General features: G+C 35.7%; 1 protein-coding gene across 1 annotated transcript in view; it reads right to left on the bottom strand.

Annotated features, from left to right (window-relative positions):
• The window catches only part of FSIP1 (fibrous sheath interacting protein 1), an 87,421-nt gene that overhangs the window by 51,947 nt on the left and 11,717 nt on the right, over positions 1-23,757 (bottom strand). Inside the window, exons 7-10 of the mRNA XM_009572971.1 lie at positions 23,368-23,468; positions 22,538-22,645; positions 16,094-16,258; positions 8,374-8,511 (exon numbers count right to left, since the gene is read on the bottom strand). Coding sequence (XP_009571266.1) covers positions 8,374-8,511; positions 16,094-16,258; positions 22,538-22,645; positions 23,368-23,468 — 512 coding nt within the window. The remainder of the gene's footprint in view (positions 1-8,373; positions 8,512-16,093; positions 16,259-22,537; positions 22,646-23,367; positions 23,469-23,757) is intronic.

A 23,757-nucleotide genomic window follows, 5' to 3' on the forward strand; every position in this document is an offset into this window, starting at 1 on the left:
AAAAGGGCATTGCAAGTGGATACACGCAACCTGGTTTAGACATGATGATGGGAGAGGTCAGGGGGGAGATAAAAGGATGGCATAGTAAAAAAAGTAATAAGCAAATACAAGAACACTGTTGTATCTGTTGAGGTCAGAGGGTGTGATAAAGGATATACTGAGAGAATAATATACGAGCATTGAAACAAATCAGTTTTCACTAATTCTGTCATCATCTAAGACAAAACACATTTCCAGTAAGAATCTGTTTGATGGTGTCGAATGCCATTTATAAATAAAGACAATTAAGAAAGTAGTGCAGTTACAATTAAATTTAAATTGTATTAGAGACATAAAACTGAAGGCGATCGAACAATGACTATAAATAGCACTACATTAATTTAGAGATAGATGGATAGTCAAAGATGGTTTGTTTGTTATTTTAAGATGGCTAACACCATAACATATAGAAGAAAAAAGACGAGAAAGCTCAATTCTACAGAAGAAAATGAGATCATATGCAAGACATTGGGAAAGAGAATGGGAACAAATATAGTGGTTAGAGGGGAGAAAAAAAAAAAGACAAAAGGTTTCCTTTGTTCAAAATTAGCTGAGAGAAGTACAAGAAGGGAGATGCTTCTCCGTTTCCTCCTACGCATTCTGGAGCAAATGAGTAGCAGAGCCGTCATCTTAACTGGAAACTCTCTACGTTTTGGGAGAAGGAGGATTAGTATATTGAATTGACAGAGAATTTGATCATTCTTATTTCGAAACCCATTATGTTTAAAACAGGTCTCACTGCAGGTATCAAATTCCAGCAATGATTTCTCATACACGGTATTAAAGCATAACTAATACTTATGATGCAAGCTGGCAGTGTTACTTACCATCATATGGATGTAGTTCAATTTAAGTGGATCCAGCATCTATGTAAATATTATCTCAATAATTTTCCATACAAACCAGAAGCATCGTTACAATTTTAACTGATTAATATGTTAATATATTTCAGTATTAAAAATTTAACATTTATACAAAGAATTATTGAATTATATTGTCTTAATGCAATTTATAGTTTTCAAATTATTTATTATAAATACTTTTAGCAGCTGCTTCATTCTTGTCCACAGTACTATGAAAAACAATCAATAAATAGGAAATTTATTTTAATCATATGACTGAAATATTTAAATTTTATCAATCTGCTGTTAGTCTTATTCCTCTCTTCACGTGTGTAGTAGCTGTTAAGTGAAGAAAATAAGGTTTTCACACTAATATTTTCTCCCAGGTGGAAATGCTACCACATTTCATTCTGAAACAGTCTGGTACAATCACATAATGAGAACAAATTCTTGTTAAACTTGAATAAACAAGATCTGTTTGAAGCTTGGCAATAACTTAGTGAGGAACTTTAGGACTTGGTAGATACTTCCTGAAGGAATAATGTAGAAAGTGGTACATCTCAACCTTATCTAAATAAGTTGTCCTTTTCCCCTTTATTTGGTGCAACAAATTATGTGTTATGAAAATATTTTATTAAACAAGTTCTACTTTTATGGACAAACATATGTTTATTCAGAAACCAGCCGCTATGTGATATTATGTGAATTGAAATAAAGATGTTTGCTATTTATATGTTACTGCACAGCGTATCAGAAGAACCTAGAAGGACTACCAATGCACAAAGTAAAGTAGTCAAAAAATATGGCTATGTTCTTGTGGTCAAAAGTATTAGCAACTAATTTCTGCAGACACTGATCGAAAACCATATTACAGGATTGTCTACAGTTGACAAATTACTCTCCAAATATATGGCAGGACTTTATCTTGCCGTCTTCCTTTAAAGGGGAAGAAAGGAATTTTGGTAGAAGTCAGGAACAAATTACTCTTGTCTGGAAGTTGCCTAATACTTCCAGGATCAAGTGCATTGAATTCAATGAGTTTCAGGGAAAAAGCTGGAATAAAATTATGTATAACAACAATCCCCCTCATCATCCTGATGCAGGGTAAACCATGAAATGGTTTGTGAGACTTTCTCCAGCACTAAACAATAATTAATTTTATCCTGAGGTTTTGTTCCCCACAGATATACATTATTCTGCATCAAGAAGATAAGAATCATGCCTTTTGGAGCAAGCTCCTGCAGGTAATCAAAGCTCTTGACAGCATTGATATATTTAGTATTTTTGTATTTTTGTTCTTCACCATCTACATCAATTGCTCACCTTCCTGCAAAGTTCAGCTATTAAGATAACAGAATATGTGTAATTTCATATGACTTGATATAAAACAAGACCTCAATAATTAACAATCACATATTGCGTTTGGCCACTAAATTGCATAAACTCGTGAAAAATAATTCCTAGAGATGTACAGACATCTGATGATAAATTTAAATTTAACACTAGGCAAACTAGATTTAGCTTGTGTTCTAAAAGTACTTACTGCAAGTAAGCAGACTTTTTTTTTTAAAGTAGGTATCAGTATCTCAGTCATGCTAAGAGGTAACACTATTTATACATATGGGTGTGTATACACACAATTATATGCATATATATTCAATATGCATTTGAAATATTTTTGAATTTGTATGTTTAACCAAAACCCCAAAACAGGCATCTGTGGCTAGATTTTGGCAGGAAAGAATCAGCTTCTAGTGTAAGACATTTGAAATAAACACACATATAGCCAGCAAAGGTGAAACTATCTTACTTAACAGCTTGCTTGGATGTGCATTTAAACCTACTATCTGCCACGAAGAAATTCAACACATCATCAAACATGCTACTGGATTATCGCAAATGGCCAACTAGTAGAAGCCACAATTGAAAAATAACTACATTTATTATTCTTTCTATATAAAATTCTTTTCATTAATGCTCAGCAACGCGCATTTGGCAGCTGAACATTTTTTTTGAAGCAGCAGTTAACAATGCAATTCACAAAACAAAGATAAGCTCAATGGTTTCCAGGAAACTGCAAGATGAAAGAATGTGGAGAGAGTCAGCCATGGTTTCAAATGAAGAACAAGTGAACTAAGGTCAAACCAAAACCTAAAAGAAATCCAGCAAGGGCCCAGAAAAAACGGTACAGATACATTTCAGTTGGATTGAAATTTCACAATGCATTTCAACAATGCATACAATACATTCTTTGGTATATTAATTCGCTGGGGACAATTTTTTCAAAATAAAGGAGGAACTCAGATTCCAAAGCCCTTAGTTTCATTACTTCAAGCATAATACTTAGCAGATTTTCTGTTTTTTATATGAATTGTAAAGTACATTGAAGTCTTATCTTCCAGCCTTGTTTTGTGTGCTCAGTCCCAGACTTTGCTGAAACCATGAAGTGTCACAGCACATATGAGGTAAGGTGTAGTGAGGAATCCATAAATGTTAAAATTTCAGAAGGCAGCACCTACTAAATAGCCTGCTCCAGAAATAGGATGAATGTGTTCATCCCTCTTGAAGAGAAAGTCAGAGTAAAACTACCATTATATGAATCCATTTGAATAATTCATTTTGCAGTAGGGGAAGACATACAGCATTCTACCATACACAAAAAAAAAATATTAATAAAGTTACCTTTATACTTACTGTAAGTCACTCCCTAACACACAGAGCTAAATTCTGCTTAGTTAAACTACCCATAACTTCCACCTAGGAAACAAAAACAAATAAACAAAAGAAACAACAACAAGAAAAGATTTTATCTGAGGGATTTTTTAACATACATTTTAAAAAGTAATCTCTCGGACACTAAATTTGTAAAACACTATATTTTAAAATTATATATGTATAACCATGCATTCAGAAATAACATTTCTAACTGCTGACAAATCACCTCCTGTACACAGAGCAGAGAATTTCTTTCCAATTTTATAGTGAATTACAGTGGTTTAGGAAAGAGTAAAGGAGAAATTTAAATGCAATGTGAATTTTAAATAGACAATTTAATTAGCTAAGATAAAAAAATAACTGAACCTTAAAAGCTGCACACCTGGAATCTCGCCAAAAGCAAGAGGCAACCTCTCACAACCTGTATTTTATACCAGAGAAATGACAACGTTTTCACAAGTAATAATATCCCCTAGAACCATGCCTAGGCATTCTTCCTCTGACATACAGTGAAGAGTGCCACCTATTGAAAAACAAACAGTATTTCCAGAAATAAATTATTCTGGAAACATGCCATCTATGCACTGCCCCCATCAACGCAAGCATTCAGTTTAGCTTTTCATCACACAGTTTCCTGGTGGAGAGCAGTTTTGCTGCTAACATTGTCACAGAACTGATGGCCAAAATATTACTTTGGTACAGAAAGAAGGCGCCCAGCCCACACTGCATAAGAGTTACCTGATTTTTAGACATTGCGACACCAAATAAGAAAAATTTATTCGATCATGTATATTGTACCAGAAGGAGATACCATGCTGTTTTGCCCAATCTTCTCTAGTAATAACTGTATTTTCCAGAAATAAGATTAGAAGGTATCAAGGACACGAAACTAAAAAAAACCCAGTATTTTCTGAAGGCTGTTCTTTGTTCACATAACAAAGAGTACGTTTTCTATATATTTTACTTCACTGTTAGAAGGAAAAACCTACTTTAATTCAGAGTTGAATACGTCTCTATTTACACTGGCAACCAAAGTATCTCACAGAGGACCTAATACACAAATGTTTCATATCCATATGCTGTGATCTCAGAGTCATGCTACAGAGCAGCAACGGATAAGAAGACATAGTATGAAGCCTTACCAGGTGCTGCATAGCATGCAACAATGCTAGTCTGGCCATGAGTTACACATTGGTACAGAGGACATATTCTATGTTTATAAACACTGTAAATTAACATTTCAGTATACTGATTTAGAGTTCTAAATACACACAATTTAGCCAAGGAAAAATGTGTGGTATGTTGCAAGTCTGCATGTAATGTGATACCAAACAATACTGCTATCACCCAACCAAGACTTGGAACTGACCCATTTCTACACAAAATATTTGAATGAGTCAGCAGCCCACTGCATTTCCCAGGCCTGCGGTAGACTATCATACAGTTCCCAGACGCACTTCCTCAGATTGTGTTTGCCTCATGAACAAGGTCAGTAGTGACAAAAAGTGATATAAAGGTCAATGACCAGGAAAAGATGACAATAGGTAGACATTTTATCTGTTTACCCATTAACCTATTCAATATACTGAAGTTCCACAGAATTCCTCCAGTTATTTGCCTCCCATCTTTTAACTAACATAATAGAGCAGTGTATTAAAATGAAGTTCTACTATTGTTTTGGTACTGTGAACAGATAAGAGCTAAATATGCTGTCTTACTGTAGTGACACACACACACAAGCAAACAGCCTGTAAAGCAATCACTGACTCCTTGTCTGAAGTCTTTGTTCCCATACTCTGTAAGTATGTAAAATTAACTGACGTCAGGAAGAATGTGTCAATCAGCTTTTTTTTTTCCCAAACCAAAGACTGGACTGCATGTAGTTGTATCCAAACCAGCTTTAAACCTGCTAGAAGTCTAATCATATTGGCTGTGCAGTTCCAGCCCTGCCAGCATAAACCCTGCATATGTAGATAGTGGCTGAAGTTTTTGCAATTGTAGTGACAGTAATTGAGATTATACCACTGCGGTTATGCTGCTATCTGAATCACAAAGCTTTTGATCTGCACTGGAGATCCCTTTTTGAGGGCGATAAAAGATAACTGGAACAGTATTTACCCTAACTCTAATTACTGCAGAAGGTAAGCCTACTGCTGAATAAAGACCTCCAGAAGCCAAAGGTAGACTACATGGATTTTTGGTCTGGCACAACAAACTCATATATTAATGTTTTTATGACTACATGAAAAACACTACAATCAGCTACACACAAGAAACAAATGTCTACAACACACAGCCATAAAAAATTACTATTTTTCCTTCAATGTAGTGATAATAGAGAAAGATTACCACCTGAGAAATGCATAAAAATTCTTGATCCTTTTCCTTGCAGAATCAAAAAATCATCAGACTGGGGAGGAGGGGGTGTCAGGACGTCTCTAGTCCAACCTCTTGCTCAAAGCAGGGTCAGCTATGAGATCAGATCAAATGCCTTATGGCTTTATCCAGCCAGGTCTGTAAAATTTTCAAGGATGGAGATTTCACAGTCTCTCCATGCAACCTGCTTCCCATTCTTAATTACCTTCAGAGGTATTTTTTCTTCTTTAAATCCAGTTGGAATCTCCGCATTTCAATTTATGAATATTGTCTCTTGTCCTCCCACCATGTAACTCAGTAAAGATACTACAGCTCTGTCTTCTCTGTAACATCCTCTTTGCTATTGGAAAGCTACTGTTAGCTCTGTCTGAGCCATCTCTTCTCCAAGTTAAACAAACCAAGTCTCCTCAACCTCACAGGTCAAGTGCTTTAGCCCCAAATCATCTCGGTGGCCCTCTGCTGAACTTGCTCAGGTGTGTCAACTAGGGAGCCCCAAACTGGATGCAATACTCTAGAAACAGTCTAATGAGCACCAGATAAAGGAGAGTAATTACTTCCCTTAATCTATTGGCTATGCTTATGTTGATACAGCCAAGTACGCTGTTAACCTTCATCACTGCAGGGCACGCTGCTGGCTCATGTGTAGTCTATTGTCCACAACGATGCCAGGTCCTTTTCAGCAGGGCTGCTCCCTGGCCAGCCAGGCTCCACCTTGCACTGTTAGAGGGAGTTATTCCTCTCCAATGCAGAACTCTGCATTTGTCCTTGATGAATTTCATATGGTTCCTGTCAGCCCCCTCCTCCAGCCTAACTCCCAGTGAGTGGCAGCCCTGCCCTCCAGCTTATAGAGCAGATCTAATCATTTCATCAAAGGCGGGAATCAGGCTGGTCAAGCATGACTCACCCTCGGTAAATCCATGCTCACTATCCGCAATCACCACCTTCTTCATTGCACACTTCTTTTATGTCAGTTACCTATACTGATGCCTCTTGCTAATGTACCAAAATACTCGGGGTTTCCTAGTAAAAATCCAGCTTCATCAGGTTACCCATGCCAGTTGTCATCTCACCTCAGTCTCTCATTCACTACTGTATTAGTTTGTCTTCTCCACATAACACATTCTATGGAGAAGGAAAGCTTCCTCATCTCAAAGCAGAAAAATAACACTGAACAAAGATGTTAAAATCTTAAGAATACGCATATATATACAGGTTTTAACCACTACTACCAGCTCAGTAATGCAGTAATGTTCTTTTGAGTCTTCAGCAGTTCTATTCCTGACTTCACCTGAGCAAGGCAAACCTTCAAAGTTTTGTACAATGTTGTTAAAAAAAAAAAAAAAAAAAAAAAAGAAGAGATTTTCTTCCTGTGCTTTTAAGAAGATCTATGAGGGAGACAACAAAAAAACAAATACCAACATTGGCTTTCAGGCCAAACAAATGACACCTGTATCATCTTAGGATTCTCCTTTTGAATTAATCTTTTTTTAATGTTTTATATATCTTCTCCCTAATTCTCCTCTGTATAGGCTGCTTTGTAGCTCTTTCAGCACAGATCAAACAGGACATTTATAATGTGTATTTAAAAACAAGTAAAGATTCCTGAAGTCCTTGAGGTTCCCCTGTCACTAGTTTTTAGTTAAATTTCCTTATTGTAACTTGAGAGTAATGTAATAAATTATACTCACGGAAAGAGAAAAGAATAGTAATATATTACTTGAAAGAGGCACATAAGTTTTGGTTTGTCAGTCCTGGCTCTATGACTTGGAAATAAACATAATTTCTGCCTACTAGGTTAACAATAGGATCCTCATGGATTTTAAATTACCTTTTCCCTACCCGCTTTTACTCAAAGTAGTAAAAAGGATGAGATGAGATGTACTAATTCTAAAACATAATGATTTTTTACTACCATTTTACTTATATGCTCCTATTTTAAAGGCCCTTGCACTTACGAAATTCATGTATTAAATGAAAACTAAGTTACAAAAATACACTAAATGAATTCAGTAAAACTAAATCACACAATAACTTAGTATATACAGCATTCCCACCAGACCTGGTCCTTCAAAGAACACTGAACTATATAAGCCATTAAAAAATATTTTTAGGATGTATTTATATCTGATTCTTTATGCTATCCCCCTCTGGGGAGGAAGAGAGGAGAATAATTTCTTTCACATTGAAAGACACTATGTTAATGGGAAACATGCATTATAACTGAAAAATATGTTTCCCAGATTAAGAAAAATTATTTGAGACTTTTGTTTGTATATTTCCTTGGGGATTCCTTCAGGAATTTAGGTTGCCGAATTTGATTTTATTTTAAGACATGTGGGATGATAGACTCCAACGTTTTCAAACTGAGGGGAAAAAAATACAACAAAAATAGGAGACTTACAAGGTTTCTCTCTAGGGATTTCAGCTGATGATCTATTTCTTTCAGACGATTTTGTTGATCACGTTGTTCCTTATTGTCTCGCAGAACCTTTTCACCTGGAACTGCTCCTAGGCTTCTGTTTGCATAAACCAGAGACTCCTGACAAAAGGAAGGATAGGCAGAAATTAAGCATATGACTTTATATTGCTTCAAAGCCAGCAACGTGTTCTTTTGATTTCTATCAGGAAAACATTGAAATGTTTAGAATAATGAGTCAATTTCAAATTTGGCAAATGCATAATTTTCATTATGCACATTTTCAAATACAATAGCTAAACATCAGGCTGGACTTACTTCAATAAAAGAATTCTTTCCCTTTGCATTTTAAGAGGAGTTTCTTAGTCTCCAGAGCTAACACTTTGATGATTAAATTCTACTACAATAAAAATGCACTGAGAATCGGGGAGACTGAATGAGGCGTTCAAAGCTTGCTCCAATTAACCAAACTGGGATCAGAATTAGGCCAGAAGGGAAAGGAAGAACTGAACTGAAATGACTGTAGGTTTTGTTTACTAGATATCATTGTAAATGTGAAATAACCCTCTCTCTGTAAGTTGGAGTTAGAGGCACAACCATCACTAAAGATTTGGGTTACACATTCTCACATCCTTCAGTAGCTTTGGATCAGGTTCTGAAGTTTGTATCAGTCCTGAATACATTCAAGGTTCAACATTACATGTAATTTAGACCATTAAGAATGACAAGTATTGGCAAAACAGCAAAGTTATGTTGTAACTGGAAAAAAACAGGGCTTTCTCTTGCAAACCAAAGATCCTATAGAAGAATCCAAGAAATCCAAATAATAGGGGGGAGACACATCGAAAAAAACCTCCCTGTTAGTCAATTCAACCCAAAGGAACATGAGCAACCATTTAATAAAAATATACTCTATTCATTCTTATTTTCAGAAGCAGCTCAAGCAATCTTAATAAACACACACAAGGAAAAGCATTTCAAGTAGCATGTCTAATTGGAAAGAAAAACAACCTTTGCAATTTAACATTCAACGGAAAATTTCTCAACTACAATATATAAAAAATTGTGAGCATCTGTAAACAACCTTTTCTAAACATCAAACAAATCTGGGAGTTCTGACATTTAAACTAAACTCTTAGTTGCCTGAAAATAAACTTATTTTAACACAGTACAAATCTTTGAATATATATTTACAATCAGCAATAGTTGGCAGTACCACAATACTAGTAAACTTTCCTATAACAGACAGCACCTGTAAACAGCACCATCTGTTAATGACTAGAATCTCTCCAAACTGGACTGAAGTTTAATGTGGGCCACCTAAAGCCAAATTCTTAATACAGAGTGTCTAAAGCTAAGCTTCTAAATAGTAAGAGAGTTTTTTTAATTAAATATGATGCCCAATGGCCAGAAAGCTGCATGACTGACATCTATACAGAACATAAAAAACCAAATGACTTATTTAAGCTTGTGTTTATTAATACATGAAACAAGATATGACATTTATATCTGCAATATAATATAAAGTTGGCAAAGCAGCTCAAAGTATAACAACTGAAGCTCCCTCTAGCAAGAGGAATTGCTTTTACATGGCTTTGTTCTTCCAGCTCTTTTAATAGAAGTGAAATTTGTTCATGGAAGGGTGGGGAGGAAGATGATGGCATCATATTTCTTTTTCTTTAAAAAAAAAAGTTATAGCTATTTCTGCAACTGCATTTCTAAATCCAATCTTTTGATCTGTGCATATATAGACATTGCCATGTGAGCAGTTAGTGCTCAGCATGGATTACAGCTGCAGTTACGATTTGTTTTAAAAAGCAATGTTATGAATACACCTATAAGAATATGCAACTAGTGGTACTGAGAAGTCACTAGACGCTATATTATACTTCCCAGTATTTTATTTTGGAGATTGTCTGCATGGACTACCAGTTGATATTTTTATATGAACTCAGCCTTCAATGAAGAACAGAGCTCAAACTGCAAACAGCATCTCTGAAAATGTTATTGCTCCAATATCAGCTAGATTTAAAAAGGTGACAGTGAGAGAAGACATAAAATCAAAAAAGTTACTACCTTCAAATTTTTTACTTTCTTTTCCACACACATTTCTGAAGCAAAGCTTTATGCAGATCTCTGTCCTAGTCTTTCAAATAGTTTCAGGCATACATTTTTCATTTTACAGACAGCTCAGCTGCTGCAAGCACTTACGAGGAACCTCTTCAAACTTTAGGAAAACTATGTATCATAAGTTATTTTTCCCTTTATCAAACTGAGTAATGTTTTAAGCCTGGTTGCTTCTCTAGTAAGACAATATTGTTCTATCAAAAGAAATTCTTAACTGGGATAAACATGATGACTTTATTCTCCATAAACTTTTCTTGAATATTGATCTCTGCCAGGCTACCTAATCTATTCTTATCGGAGTGTGCTGGATAAAACTTGAACTATGAACATTTACCAGAAAACAGAAGTAAAAAGTACTGTTTCAACATTTCTCCAACATCAACATCCACAACTGACATAATTCTATTTAGACGAGATGGTAAAAAAAATTGTTACTATTTACTTTCTCTCTGATCAGCATGTTTTTGCACACTTCAATCACATTCCCTCTTACTCCTTTTTTCCAAACTAAAGAATGTCTCTGTATAAGTCACTCCTTGCATAGAAGCCATTCTACACTTCTGAGCATTCTGGTAACCAGTTTTCCAGTTTTTCTGTCCTGGTTATGAGATCCAGGGACCACAACTGCACAACAGTCAAGCTATATGGTGCATTACAGATGTGTACAGCAGCACAGTGATACTTTCTGTTTCATTCTGTATTCCTTTCATAAGTGTTCCTAATAATCTATTTGATATCTGACCACTATAGAGCATTAAGCTGCTGCTTTCACAGAAGTAGTTCTCACAGTCTCATTTCTCTCATCCTGAATAGTAACTGATCAGAACTCACACCGTATGAGCAAAGTGAAGACTTTTCCCCATGTACTAATTTTTTAATATTTTTCTCAAGATATCATGAAATAAATGTAGGAAGTATTATATCATGGAAAACATTTTATTGTCAATGTTTCAAATGCTTCAAAACATTTTATGTTTCAATTATATAGCACATGTAGGTAGCGGAAGTCCATTTGAGATTAATAAAGATCTAAAAATCTTAAAGATAAGGTAGAAAATAGAACTGTTAGATATGTTACACAAGGGAAGATATAAGCACTTAGCAACAGCCAAAGCTGTAACGATCATAATGCAAAACAGAAATATCCAGTATTTGAAATGGCTAAAATTATTTGTTGCACTCCCTTTTCTCCAAAATTCTATAAATAAAAACAAAATCCCACCTAATAGAAGATATTAGTGTCATACAATCTTCTTGAGCCACAAAACTGGCTGATCAGCCTATTAACCTGCTTCTAACCATGCCCTGAAATAGAAATACCTGTCAAAATCATCTGTTTTGGTGAAGTGCAGGCATAGAGTATAGACTATCGAAGAGTTCATTAATTGAAACATTAGTGTATCTTCAGAATTTTCTATAATTTTGAGTATTTATTTAGTTTAAAACTATTAACTATAATCTACTGCTATAATTGAAAAATTGAGTATTTTTCTGATAAAAGAAACCCAACCAGGTATGAAAGAACTCATCAAGGTAATACATAATACTAAAGTAATTATCTTTATAAGACAATCAAGCAGACAGGTATTATTGTTTCTTTAAACACAGTCTCCATTTCTTTTCACTTTCAGGCAGTTTTCCAGTTTTTCAAGCTCGTAACTGTACTCATCACACACAGTCTTACAACTTCATATTCTTCATACTACCATTTTCCTGTGTCTTCCAGGATTACATTCAACTTACTTGTTCTTCCCCAAAAACATTAAGACAGAAGCACTTTTAAATATTTAATTAAGTTGGCATCAGAACAGATCTGTATGCTCCTCTGTAACAGCTAAGCTATGGTACTGTAGGATCATTAAAGCCAGTTGTTAAAGATTTCAGAGTCAGAGCATAGATCCTATATCCTGCCAAAGTATCTACCAGTGGCAGAAAGCAGCTCTCCCATTGAGCCAGTGGTGATTAAGTGTTTGCATTTTGAAAGTTGTATCTAATGCAATTCTTGGAAGAAAAGAATGTGCAGCTTTATGATATGCAACTCTAAGCTAATTTTGTTTTAATTACTTCTAAAATTCTAAATGAAAATCCAAGCAGATGATTTACACACTAACAATTTTTGCCAATGTTCCCCATCACTAATGCATTATACCCTACTCAACCACAACATATGAAATCCACATCTCATGGAAATCAGAAAGAATTTCAGGACTGATTTTTAGAAGATAGATTAATGTCACTGAAATCAGCCTCTTCTCCAAAGGAAAGGACATCCATGTTCCACATCAGACTTGTGTCCTACAGCAAGTAGACTCATTCAAAATAAGTTCTGTATGTTCAGGATTTTTTTTTTAACCCTCTCCTGGCACCCTAATTTAAAAACCCAAACTTCAAAAAACCAAACTCCTAAGAAAAAAAATTGCAGTGCATTCAAATTTGCATTCCATAGCATCTGTGTCAACAACTTTATCTAGCAATTAAGCTTACAGAATTGACCTCAGTTATGGGAGAAGTAGTGATACAATCTAAGCTGAAACTCTAAATAAAAGAAATCAGTAGAAACTTAACTGAAACTTCAACAATACCAGATTATCACTATTGGTTTTGAATACTACAGATCCCAGTCTCACCAACAAATATTTTGTCTCTCACAATGTTTAGAGAATACGTATGAGGGCTAATAAATAAGGTAATTCCTGCATATTTAATTCACTCTATTAGTAAGTTAAATGTGTCCCACTTTTAACTGTTTAGAGGATAACAGCCTTCCAGTGCTGACAGCTAATCTACTTCCTCCTTTAGTTGCTGTGGTCAACTGAAGAAGCAATTGAAAATCTTGTCATTAAAAACTTGAAATTAAACCCAGCAAGGGACAGACAACCAAAACTCTTACTGCCTTTGTCTTGCACATAGCATTCATGCTAACATATCACAAAACAAGATCTTCTTTTAGCAAAAGCATCATTCAATTCATTTCTTCAGACACTTTCTGGGTAGGTATCAGTTGCCTTTGATCAGGTTCCAAAAGATATTCAGTACAAAGAATTCTGATATTGCTCTGTGACCCACCTATTTTCTGATATCAGAACTGATGCTTCAAGAATAATAACAAGTTTTTTAAAAAGCAAATTCATTAAAACTTACAGTTTATAACAATATTAGGGGATATTGATCATGATAAACAAGGCTGTTTTAAAAAGACCATGACCAGCAATGGACTTAGAACAACTACCTGTAAAAAAAAAAAAAAGTCATTTTTCATGCCTTTTGACAGGAAGCTCTCTAAACTCAAAATATTCACTAATTTCTCAGCTACTGCTGCATGTTACTTCCTGTTTTTTTGAAAAGGCAGCTGTTGAAGGAATTTGAAAACAAAAGGTGTTGAGAATAAACTCGCATAACCAAATTCAGAACTTGACCTGTTGTTATTACTCTATGTATGAAAGAGTGATTATTTACCTACCAAAAAAAAAAACCCCATAACCAAGAACATAGGACTAAAGGCTAGACCTGGTACGAAGCTTCCACAGTAAGCAGTCAAGTTCCTGATAGTTGAGACAACTATTTTCTCCTCCACTTACCGTAAAAAAAAAAAAATCTAGCAGCTGAAATTCTATGTAAATACAAATAAGCCCAGTCATGTCACAGTGCCAGATACAATCAGATTGCATCTACCAAATCAGACTTCACGAAGAACTTAACATTGACTTGCCTAAAGTCTGGATCATAAGGCAGCCACTAGACACCCTGTCCTCTGCTGAGAACAGCAGCTCTGGACACACAGAGAAGAAGGAATGAAGGCACCTAGGGGATTCTGGAGTCAACTGGGAAGGCACCTGGAAATCAAGACACTTCTGGAATTAGCTAGCTGCAGAGTGGGGTGGTTTGCTTTTTTGTTTGTTTTGTTGTGCCTTTTTTTTTAATTGGTTTTGGATTTATGCAATTAGTGTCCTTCTAAGTCTAGTTTTAAATAACTAAAGCCTCCTACTCACTTCAACTTATATTTATTCTGTTTAGCTCTTTCTCTAAATTTATAAAAACACCTTTAAATAGTCCCATGCTTTGGTAACTTTCATTGAAATGACTCACATGTTTAAGTTTATCTGAACAAAACAAAAAATGACAAATGGAATCCTGTAAGTGTTTCCCGGAACTACAATGTCTAAAAACCTTTTATATTCTGCAAAACAAAGTTGAAGGGCGGCTGCTTTTCTCTAATGAAGGGCAATTTATGGACTTAACTATCTCTTCTTGGTTGTTAAGTTTAATATTATTCAAAAAGATAATGCATTACTCTTCAATAAGCATACACATAAACTCAAGTTTCTATTCAAATACTTCTGAGCTTTTACCTGAAAAGGAAGCAACAACAACCACTTGGACAAACGTTCCCAAACAGAGTGTTCATTATCATAGGCAGTCGCACTAACATCAAGCTGATGTCTCATAACAGTGAACACAAGATCCAGCAATCACTGGCAAGCTCAGGTCCCGGAACCTGAAGTTACTGGGTAACAACTGCATTTACGTAAGTAATTACCCACTAGAGGGAGTCGCTGTTTCACACATTAAATCTCAGTTAGTAAATGATCAACATCAAAATGCCACTCCTCTGGTGCTATCAGAGCCACAGAAAATACTACTATGGGTAAAACAAAGCCTGAAGTTCAGAAAGAAGTCAATACAAAAAATGACATTAAAGTGCTCTTTAGAAAAAGAAAAAAAACCCAGTAGTTACTTTAGCCATTCAAAGAGATGCTTCTCATACACTGGTAACTGAAAACATACTTTTGCCAGCGTACACTCTTACAGAGCCTCTGATATACCAGTTCTGGCTATAAACTGTAAATTTTACAGAAGTAAACAAGTTTTCTGCAAATTAGGGCAAAATAGGAATTATGGTATTTTATGTTGTATTTCCCCCACTATATCAAGGGGCAACATTACTGGGGCAATAGGATAAATTGAAGTCTTCTATGTACAAAATTCAAACAATCATTTCTCCAGGATGAGACCCCAAAGTTTCTTAATACTGCTGGCAAGGGAAAAAGACAAAGGCCATTAAAAACAAGGGACATACAATTTCAATTTGTTTTCTACAGTATTCAACACTGCTTATCAGTTACTGCTTTATCTTTCAGATCATAAATGAAGAGGCACTTTTGGAATCCTGAGATAAGAAGAAACCTAATTCTAATTCCTAAAGATGAATTATCATGGGTAACGTGTTACTATGCTGACAAAACCACTGAGGCCCTCATGCAGTTAAGAACGTCTGAGTTACCAATTCCTGCAAATGAAATTTCTTGTTGAAACTGTGGAATCAACACATGTTAAAAACAAGACAGTCCTTGAATTATATACCACTCAAAATAGCAACATACAATTTTTCTGTATTATTTCTATAGCCAAAGATTTCACTTCATTCTTTAACACATATACTTTGAGAACAAATAGAAGATAAGTAAAGAAAAATGCAAAAAATACAAATACAGATGCATGCTGTATTTTCATTTACATCAGATCTCAACACACACTTCAAACAAGAAATCTGCAACATAAGCTCTGTTCTGTAATATACCTGATAAATCTGGCTTGGAGGTTTTGAGCAAGAGCTGCAAATTGCAGAAAAATCCCCATCAGATAGTAGTACTTGAAGCTTAATGTCTATCTCATTTAGGTGATGAAATTCCTTCGGTTCAGGTGTGTACCCTTCTCCTGGTGCTAGCCAGCCAGATACATCCTCCTATTGAAAGATACAGAAAATATTTAATCCTCATTCCCAAAGGAAACAGACTTTAAAGGCAGTCACACATCAAGTGTATTTATTTTTCAAATAAGCCATTCTTAAGCATAAAATGTAAGTTTTCATCCATCTCTGTATATAGCTGAAATCTGCCAATATTCACATACCAAGCACACTCAAAAGCATGGACAGAACAATTAGAGGCATACATTTTTCATTTTTAAATATAACCAAGCAGCAACTTAAATGGACTTAAAAAATATATGTATTTCATTTTATTTTTAGAAAGCACACACATCTACATGCATTGTTAAAATGTAATAGCAAAAAAGGTGTTGTGTTAACCTAAAAAGACTTCTGCTATTATTTTACTTATTTCTAGAGAAGTCCAAAGCCTGTGTCCTCCCTGACTAGCCACTCAGAAGCCCTGAAATGAAGCCGCTTAAAGCCAGATGCCTCACCTCCATGCCAGCTGGCCAAAGAGCAATCAGATAGCTCCCAAGTTCCCCATCCATTCTTCTGAAGATTATACAACTCCCTTGATCAAGTTCTCTTTACACCTAAGAGAAGTGCTTTGGAAAACTAACCCCTTTTCCTTAATGATGCATCTTACTTTATAGCCTCTTAGCCAAGTTAGTCAAACCTTTAAAACAGTCTCATGCCATCCCATGCCTATCATAGCTCCCTTCTGTGGATGCAAACTCTTCCCTTGTTGCAGTTTCTGTATTTGTTCAATATAGCAATCCCAGCTCCCTTTTGAAGCAATAATTGCCTGTCATAGTCTAGCTTGCATCTAAATCTTGCTGTCCAGTGCTGCACAGTAAACATCACTTTATGATACCACTGACATGAAAATCAATTTTAGAAGTGTTGTGCTCCTTTGCAAGATAGGGCAGAGGATAGAGATGAAGAGGAAAGTAGACGTAGATCCACCAGTGCTAAGACAGAAAACACAAAGAACATGCTATAAGCTCACATTTTCAATGCTAATATTGAAGTGGAAAAGCACAGCCCTCAGAAACTGCACTAGAACTGACCTCAACATCATCCTAAATCACTTCTGTTATGCCTTGCATCTCAGCATTCCTTGTTTGCACACTTATTCTGGAGACACCATATTATAGCTTAAGTCCAAAGAGCTATACAGAGAGTTGACCATATAGCAAACTTGAGACAGCAAGATATTTTTTGCTTTTAAAAAAGACAAATGCAAGTCAACAGGCAGAAAAATGAGACGTTCTCAACTACGTTGAACACATCTTGTCAAACGCACCCAATGAACTTGCATCTCAAAGTCTGGCAGCAAATGCAGAGAGACATCTATTTTGGTACACACTCAATCACACCTGCACAGCAGCACATTAGAAGTCCAAATAAAGTGGAACATAATACACTACTCTCTATTGTCCTCTGAAGGAAGTGGCAGCAACAGATTCCTGTGCAAGTCAAAGAAGGAAATAAAATCAGCATCTATGTCTAAAAGGACAACCACTTTCCATACGATAAGGAGTCAAAAAGAGAGAAAGCCTGACCAAAACCAGGCTTGGAATGAAACTGCAGAAGTTGATGCAATGGCAGAAACCACCTGGAGCCAAATGTCAGAATGAGATATGAGATGTAATGTGACACTTGCAATGCATCACCAAAGACGACGACAAGGCATCCATAGGAAAGCAAAGGAACTGCTCTGAGATGAGTAGCTGCCGCCCTTCTAGAGCCCCAGTGTTATCACAGAAACACTGGGAGAGACAGAGAGTACAAAGTTCTTTTCCTGATCGTGATTTATATGACTTTTTCCTCTTGATATAAGTAACACCTGACTAATCAATACGAATATGTGCTCCTAGTACAGACAGTTGCATGTTATGAGTGAGCTTAGCCCACTTAACCCAAACAAATGAGCTCATATTCGCAAACAGATGCAGGTTCTCCCAGCAACCTGGCACTCCTGTCTAATGCTGAGAGAAGCAAGTTTGCACAATCATCATTCACTGGGAATGACACTAGAAGATTACATCTCTGTCCTGACCCCAAAGAAACACCAGGTAGGACCTTGTAAGGGCAGGGCAGGGATGTGGGGGAGAACATGAGTGTATTGCTGGTTTCCTTTCTTTTTCCTAACAGAAGAGGGCCAGCACTTTGCCCTAAGACTTCAACATCTGTCTCGAAAGGCATTCATATTCTTTACAGCTTCCAGATTAGTCCTCTGGCTATTCAAGCAGTCACATCCACACAAGAGGAGGAAATATCAGCTTCCAATTACAATACCACTCCTATGAGGTCATCTCTGGTTCATCCCCATTATCCTAAAGCACACTGGTTGCAAGTAGAAAAAAAACATACCCCAAACACTTGTCATAAATTAGCATCATACTAAATGTAAAAAAAAAAAAAAAAAAAAGGAGGAAAGATAGAGTCATCTCTTCTGTGAAACGAAATCAGTTCTTCTAATGCTTTCTCATACAACTGTGAGGACACAACTAGTAAGCCAGACCGGACATGACCTGACTCCAGAAGAGCCACTCAGAAATGTCTCTAGAACCTTGCCAGCTTTGTGGAAGCATCTGTTCAGGTGAGACAGTGACCATCATAACATAAGTATCCAATGTGGTACTACACCTGTGCCATGTTAACCACCCCCTAATCAGACACTGAAGAGCACAGTGCAAACATACAGAAATGACTCTACAGGAGTCCGTTAAGCTGCAACTGGGCTCATTAGCTACAGCTCAGTGTCTATATCCCATGCTCCAAGTATCCAAATCACTCCAGTAGTCGCTTTACTCCAGGGTTAAATGGACTCACACATTCTCTTTTGTATTTTCAAGATGGCTTTGCTTGGCAAATAAGCTTCTGTCCTGTCAATGTTTCCTGTGTGTTAACTCAGAACAATACTTTTGTAACAGCACAGTCAGTGCTTATTACTGTGGAACATCTGAAACAAATTATACCCCTGCAGCTTTGGCAACTAGATTAGCATGAATATGTACTTCTAAAATATTTTAAATATGCATAAAACACTTTTTTAAAAAGGTGAGAAGTGCTGTTTGGATATTTGACATATTTAGTAGTACAAGTCAAATGAAGTTATCTAATCCACATTACACTATACAGAGGAATCCATATAGCATAGCCAGCTCTGCCTTGATTGATAACCTCCAAAACATTACTTTAGCCAATGTGGTTGCACCAGCTTTTTAAAAGTCAGAATGAAATAAGATAAAAGTCGCCATCAGCTGGACAGTTACCTGGGCCAGCTTGAAGCAGTCTAAATTACTCATTATCTGATAATTTCCTCATGATCTTTGTTATAAAGCAGCCACAGGAAATGCCTCACCCGTAATATAATTCAAATGTGGGAAAGGAAAAATCCATCTCCAGACTAAACAGGTTTAAGTAACTAGGTATTATCCTTTCATTTATTCTACTTCGGCAGTAGATTTAGGAGCTGTTTACTTTAAAGAGGTGATATAGTACAGACTAGACTAACCCACAAATTACCATTCCCATTCTTGTCCACTGTATTAAGAACATACAGCAACACACTTCCTGTGTAGTGATCTATTTAATATCCGATATAAATAGTAAAATCTCTATAGATACATGCCCACATGATAGTGACATGTGCCAGATAAAAAATTTGGCAAAATGTTATACTTTTCCATTGCCTTGATGGCTTGAGAATTGGTGCAAAAAAGGTACACACTGCTAGTCAGAATTTGCATTAGCTATTCTGCATAAATGCCTCTAAATTTTCTGAAGGACACTAGCTTAAAGAAAAAGAAAACCCAATAACTACGTATTGTGAGAGAAGACTTTTGCAATCAGTAAAATAATAAATTCTGAAAAAAGCCACTATTCCCTAGGTCAGAAATCTATGATGTTTACTAACAGAAGGCTGTTTAAAACATCTTCCCATCTCTAAATGCTGAGGTTTATCAAATGAAGGACCATCTCCTCAAATTGAAACACATCCTTGATCAGGAAAGAAGAACAGAAGAGATGGTGTTGTTAACCAAATACCTTTCCAACAAGAAGAAAAAAACAAAACCAATCAAAAACCCCACAACCCTCTCCCTACAGTTTCTTCCTATTCAAAGGCTGGATTAAGCACTGTTTCAGCTGAACACTTTGTCACCCTTAAGTGGGATTATAATGCCAAACCTGTTGCAAGCATATTTAATAGAATACCTTGAATCTTTTCCTAAATGCACAGACAAATGATCCAGTGAGCTTTAACTTTGTTCTTCTAATATGCAAACAAATTAAAAGTACAATAAAAAATCAACTTTCCTAACCAGTAGATCAACATTAGACCAAAGAGTCTTCCACTGCATTTTTTTAATGCTAAACTATGTCAGCTAAGTCAAACATTGCTGTGCAACGTCACTAACAGATGAGTATTTTACACAGATAGTTAAGTCAATCTGCAAGCTCAGTGTTCACGTCCAAAAAATTTAATAAGCTTTCTATGTAAAGCAAGGGAACAAATGTCAGGTCAACAGGAGGACTGGTGCAATTTTACAGAAGTCGAAGTTTTTCGTCTCATGAACACAAGCACTGAGTGTGGCTGATAGTTTTAAACCTTTGCATACCAATGATCAGCAAAGATTATGCTTTCTGTGCTTCTACTTTAGCTTACTAACCGTGAAAGAACAGGTACTGTTAAAACACTGCACATTTATATAATCTCAGTCGTTTGTCCACCAGGTTTACCAGACTGATATGAACTCCTTTATTTATATTTGCCCCACAAAGCTCTGAAAATGCCAAAACATAGTGTATAGTTTCCCTGGAGTAAAGAGAAAAGTTTTGGACCACGGACCGAAAGAGTTTCAACCTAGAAATTGCATTAAAGTTGGGTAAATTACAGATTTGTTTCATGTCACAAACCATAGGAAGGTTAGTTCTCTGTTTCCATAACCAGTTTGGATTCAGATGAAGAAAATCCTGAGCTCACCTCCTTACCCCATACCCTGAAACAGTAATTTATAAAGATGGATTTTAGACACATTTTAGAAAAGAGTAATGAAGAGCATCACCTCTTGGATGTCTTCACCACCTCATTAGAAAATAACTCGAAGTAAAATATGGGAAGAGAGAATAAAAAAAAAGCATTTGCTTTTGTTTCTTTCTCTCACACATAAGTTGTTATTTAACCTACTGAAAAATAATTTACTCCAGATCATTTTTAGCTGTATAAGTTAAACAGAAACTGGACCTTGGATATATTTTGTTCATTCTACACAAAGTTCACATCTTTCTTCTTAGGTACTGTCATTCAGTGTATACTTACTAATGTTTTGAAAAAGTTCATAAAATTACTACGGACTTAACATAATGTACATTTTAATGTCAAACAAATTAGAAAGGTCACCTAATTTCTTTACACGAAGCAAGCATTTTCCCAGTATTTCTTCTTGTTTATTAAAATGCAGTTTTCTTGAAGTGTTGTATCAAGTTTACATAGTTTAAGGATGTCCATTCTATAAAAACACTTATCTTTAGCATGTTTAATACCACATATAGTTGAAAAGTACTAGTATAATTCATTTTTCAAACCAAATTTTATCTTCCCATCCTAGCAGCCTTATGATTACTTCTGTAAAACAACAGAGCCCCTGAGAACTCCTTCACTGTGACATTCCCCTCAAAGCAGTAAGAAATAAAGGCCATCTCCTAGACTATTTGTCGCATTACTGGGAATCATTTTGTGGCACAGACTGTCCTAGAAGAAGTGATTGGTGGGACAATCAAACACTCTTTTTCACTCTCCATGAGTGAGCTGGAAGCCACACAAAGATGTCATGTTATCTTTCTAAATGGACACATAGGCTTCATCAATGTATATTTCCCCAATTGCTGCATTCTGAAGTTCAAGTCCTCAAAAAACTCTTGGAGTTTTTCTGAAGTAGTTGCTGGCCCTTCTACCAGAGACTACAGCACTAGCCACTCAGACTGATAGTAACTTCACATTTTACGCAGAGAGAATAAGTCATCTTCTTCTCTGAGTGTGCTTCTAAGGCTCCTTCCACCCATGTCTAACTTTTCTTTTAAGTTCTGCTGTTTTTCTGAGACCAAGCATGTCCAAGTGTTAGTAAAATGAAGAAAGAAGCCAATGAAAATTCATTCTTGGAGACAAAGCCAATTGGATTTGTCCAGCTTTTCTCTCATATCTCAGTAGGTTACTTCATGGTAAGACTAAAACCAAATCAAATTTAGACTTACTGTACAAATAAGCCAAATACAACAGGACAGTACAAATCAAAGTTGCCATACCTCAAGACCTTGCAATTCAATTCCATCTTCTGTATCTTTCAATAGTTCAATTAACCTTTTCCTTTCTCCCTCAAGCATAACAATCTGTTTTCCTGAATCCTTTGCTTGCTGAAATATTTACAGAAAGAAAAAATAAACAAACTTTAGAACTCCATTAGCTCAAACAGCAACAAAACAAAGTTTTTAAACTCTGTGAAATTAACATCCAAATCTTGCTTATTGCCATAATACAAATTATCACTCTGACAGAAAAATCTAGCAGCGTACACATAATAAACTTGTAACAGTTTTGACATGGCGGAGGGACGGATATTTTTCGTTGGATGAAAAAATCATTATAGCTACTAGGTCTTCACAGAAAAAAAAGCATGAAAATCAAGGCATCTGTTTTCTGACAGAAAGAAGTCTTCTGTAAATAAGGGTCCCATGCAGGCTATACATGAACAACCTGCATACCTATTCCTTATCTATGCATAAGAACATCTTCCTCTAACTCAACAGTAAATACATTTAAAGAAAGTCTTAGGAAATATTTGCCCTCAAAACAAGCTATGTCCAGGCACAAACAGAACAATTCAGTTTCCAGTAATCTTTAGCAAATACATAGAAGCAGTATTATCCCCACCAATATGAGCATCCAAGATGAGAATTATCTTAATACAGTACTCTGCCACAAACAACAATTTTTAACAGCAAGATTTTTTTCATTTATGCCTAATTAGCTGTTAATGTTCCTGATAGAGGAACCCAACTGTGTCCAGAAGCCCTTACATACTATTTTTTAGTTAACATTTAACAAAACGTTGGTGATTTTATGCTTTAACGCTTACCTCAATGTTCTTTTTAATGAAATCCTGATTGTTTTTACTTTTGCTATGTGTTTTTTCTGTTTGATTAAGAACTTCATTTGTTTCTATTTCACTTGGAGAATCTGAAGTTTGAGGAAGAAAAGTTGCTAAGTTATGATCATTCCTTTTCTGATTCAATGAGAACTGTAATAACAGCAATCCCATTTAAATCTTTAACAAACATATAAAGTGGATAGACAAACTTTTGTTTTCATTATTTATATAAACTATATTGCTATATTTAAAACATAACTATTGTAAAAATCTAATCTCATTTTTAAGCTTTTATTATATGAGATCATTCAATGTTGGGAAGGCTAAAATACTTTTGGATTTCTGACCTCAAAAATATTAAACATGGTGCCTTTAAAA

This window comes from Fulmarus glacialis, unplaced genomic scaffold (genome assembly GCF_000690835.1).
Source record: "Fulmarus glacialis isolate BGI_N327 unplaced genomic scaffold, ASM69083v1 scaffold16532, whole genome shotgun sequence".
NCBI lineage: Eukaryota > Metazoa > Chordata > Aves > Procellariiformes > Procellariidae > Fulmarus > Fulmarus glacialis.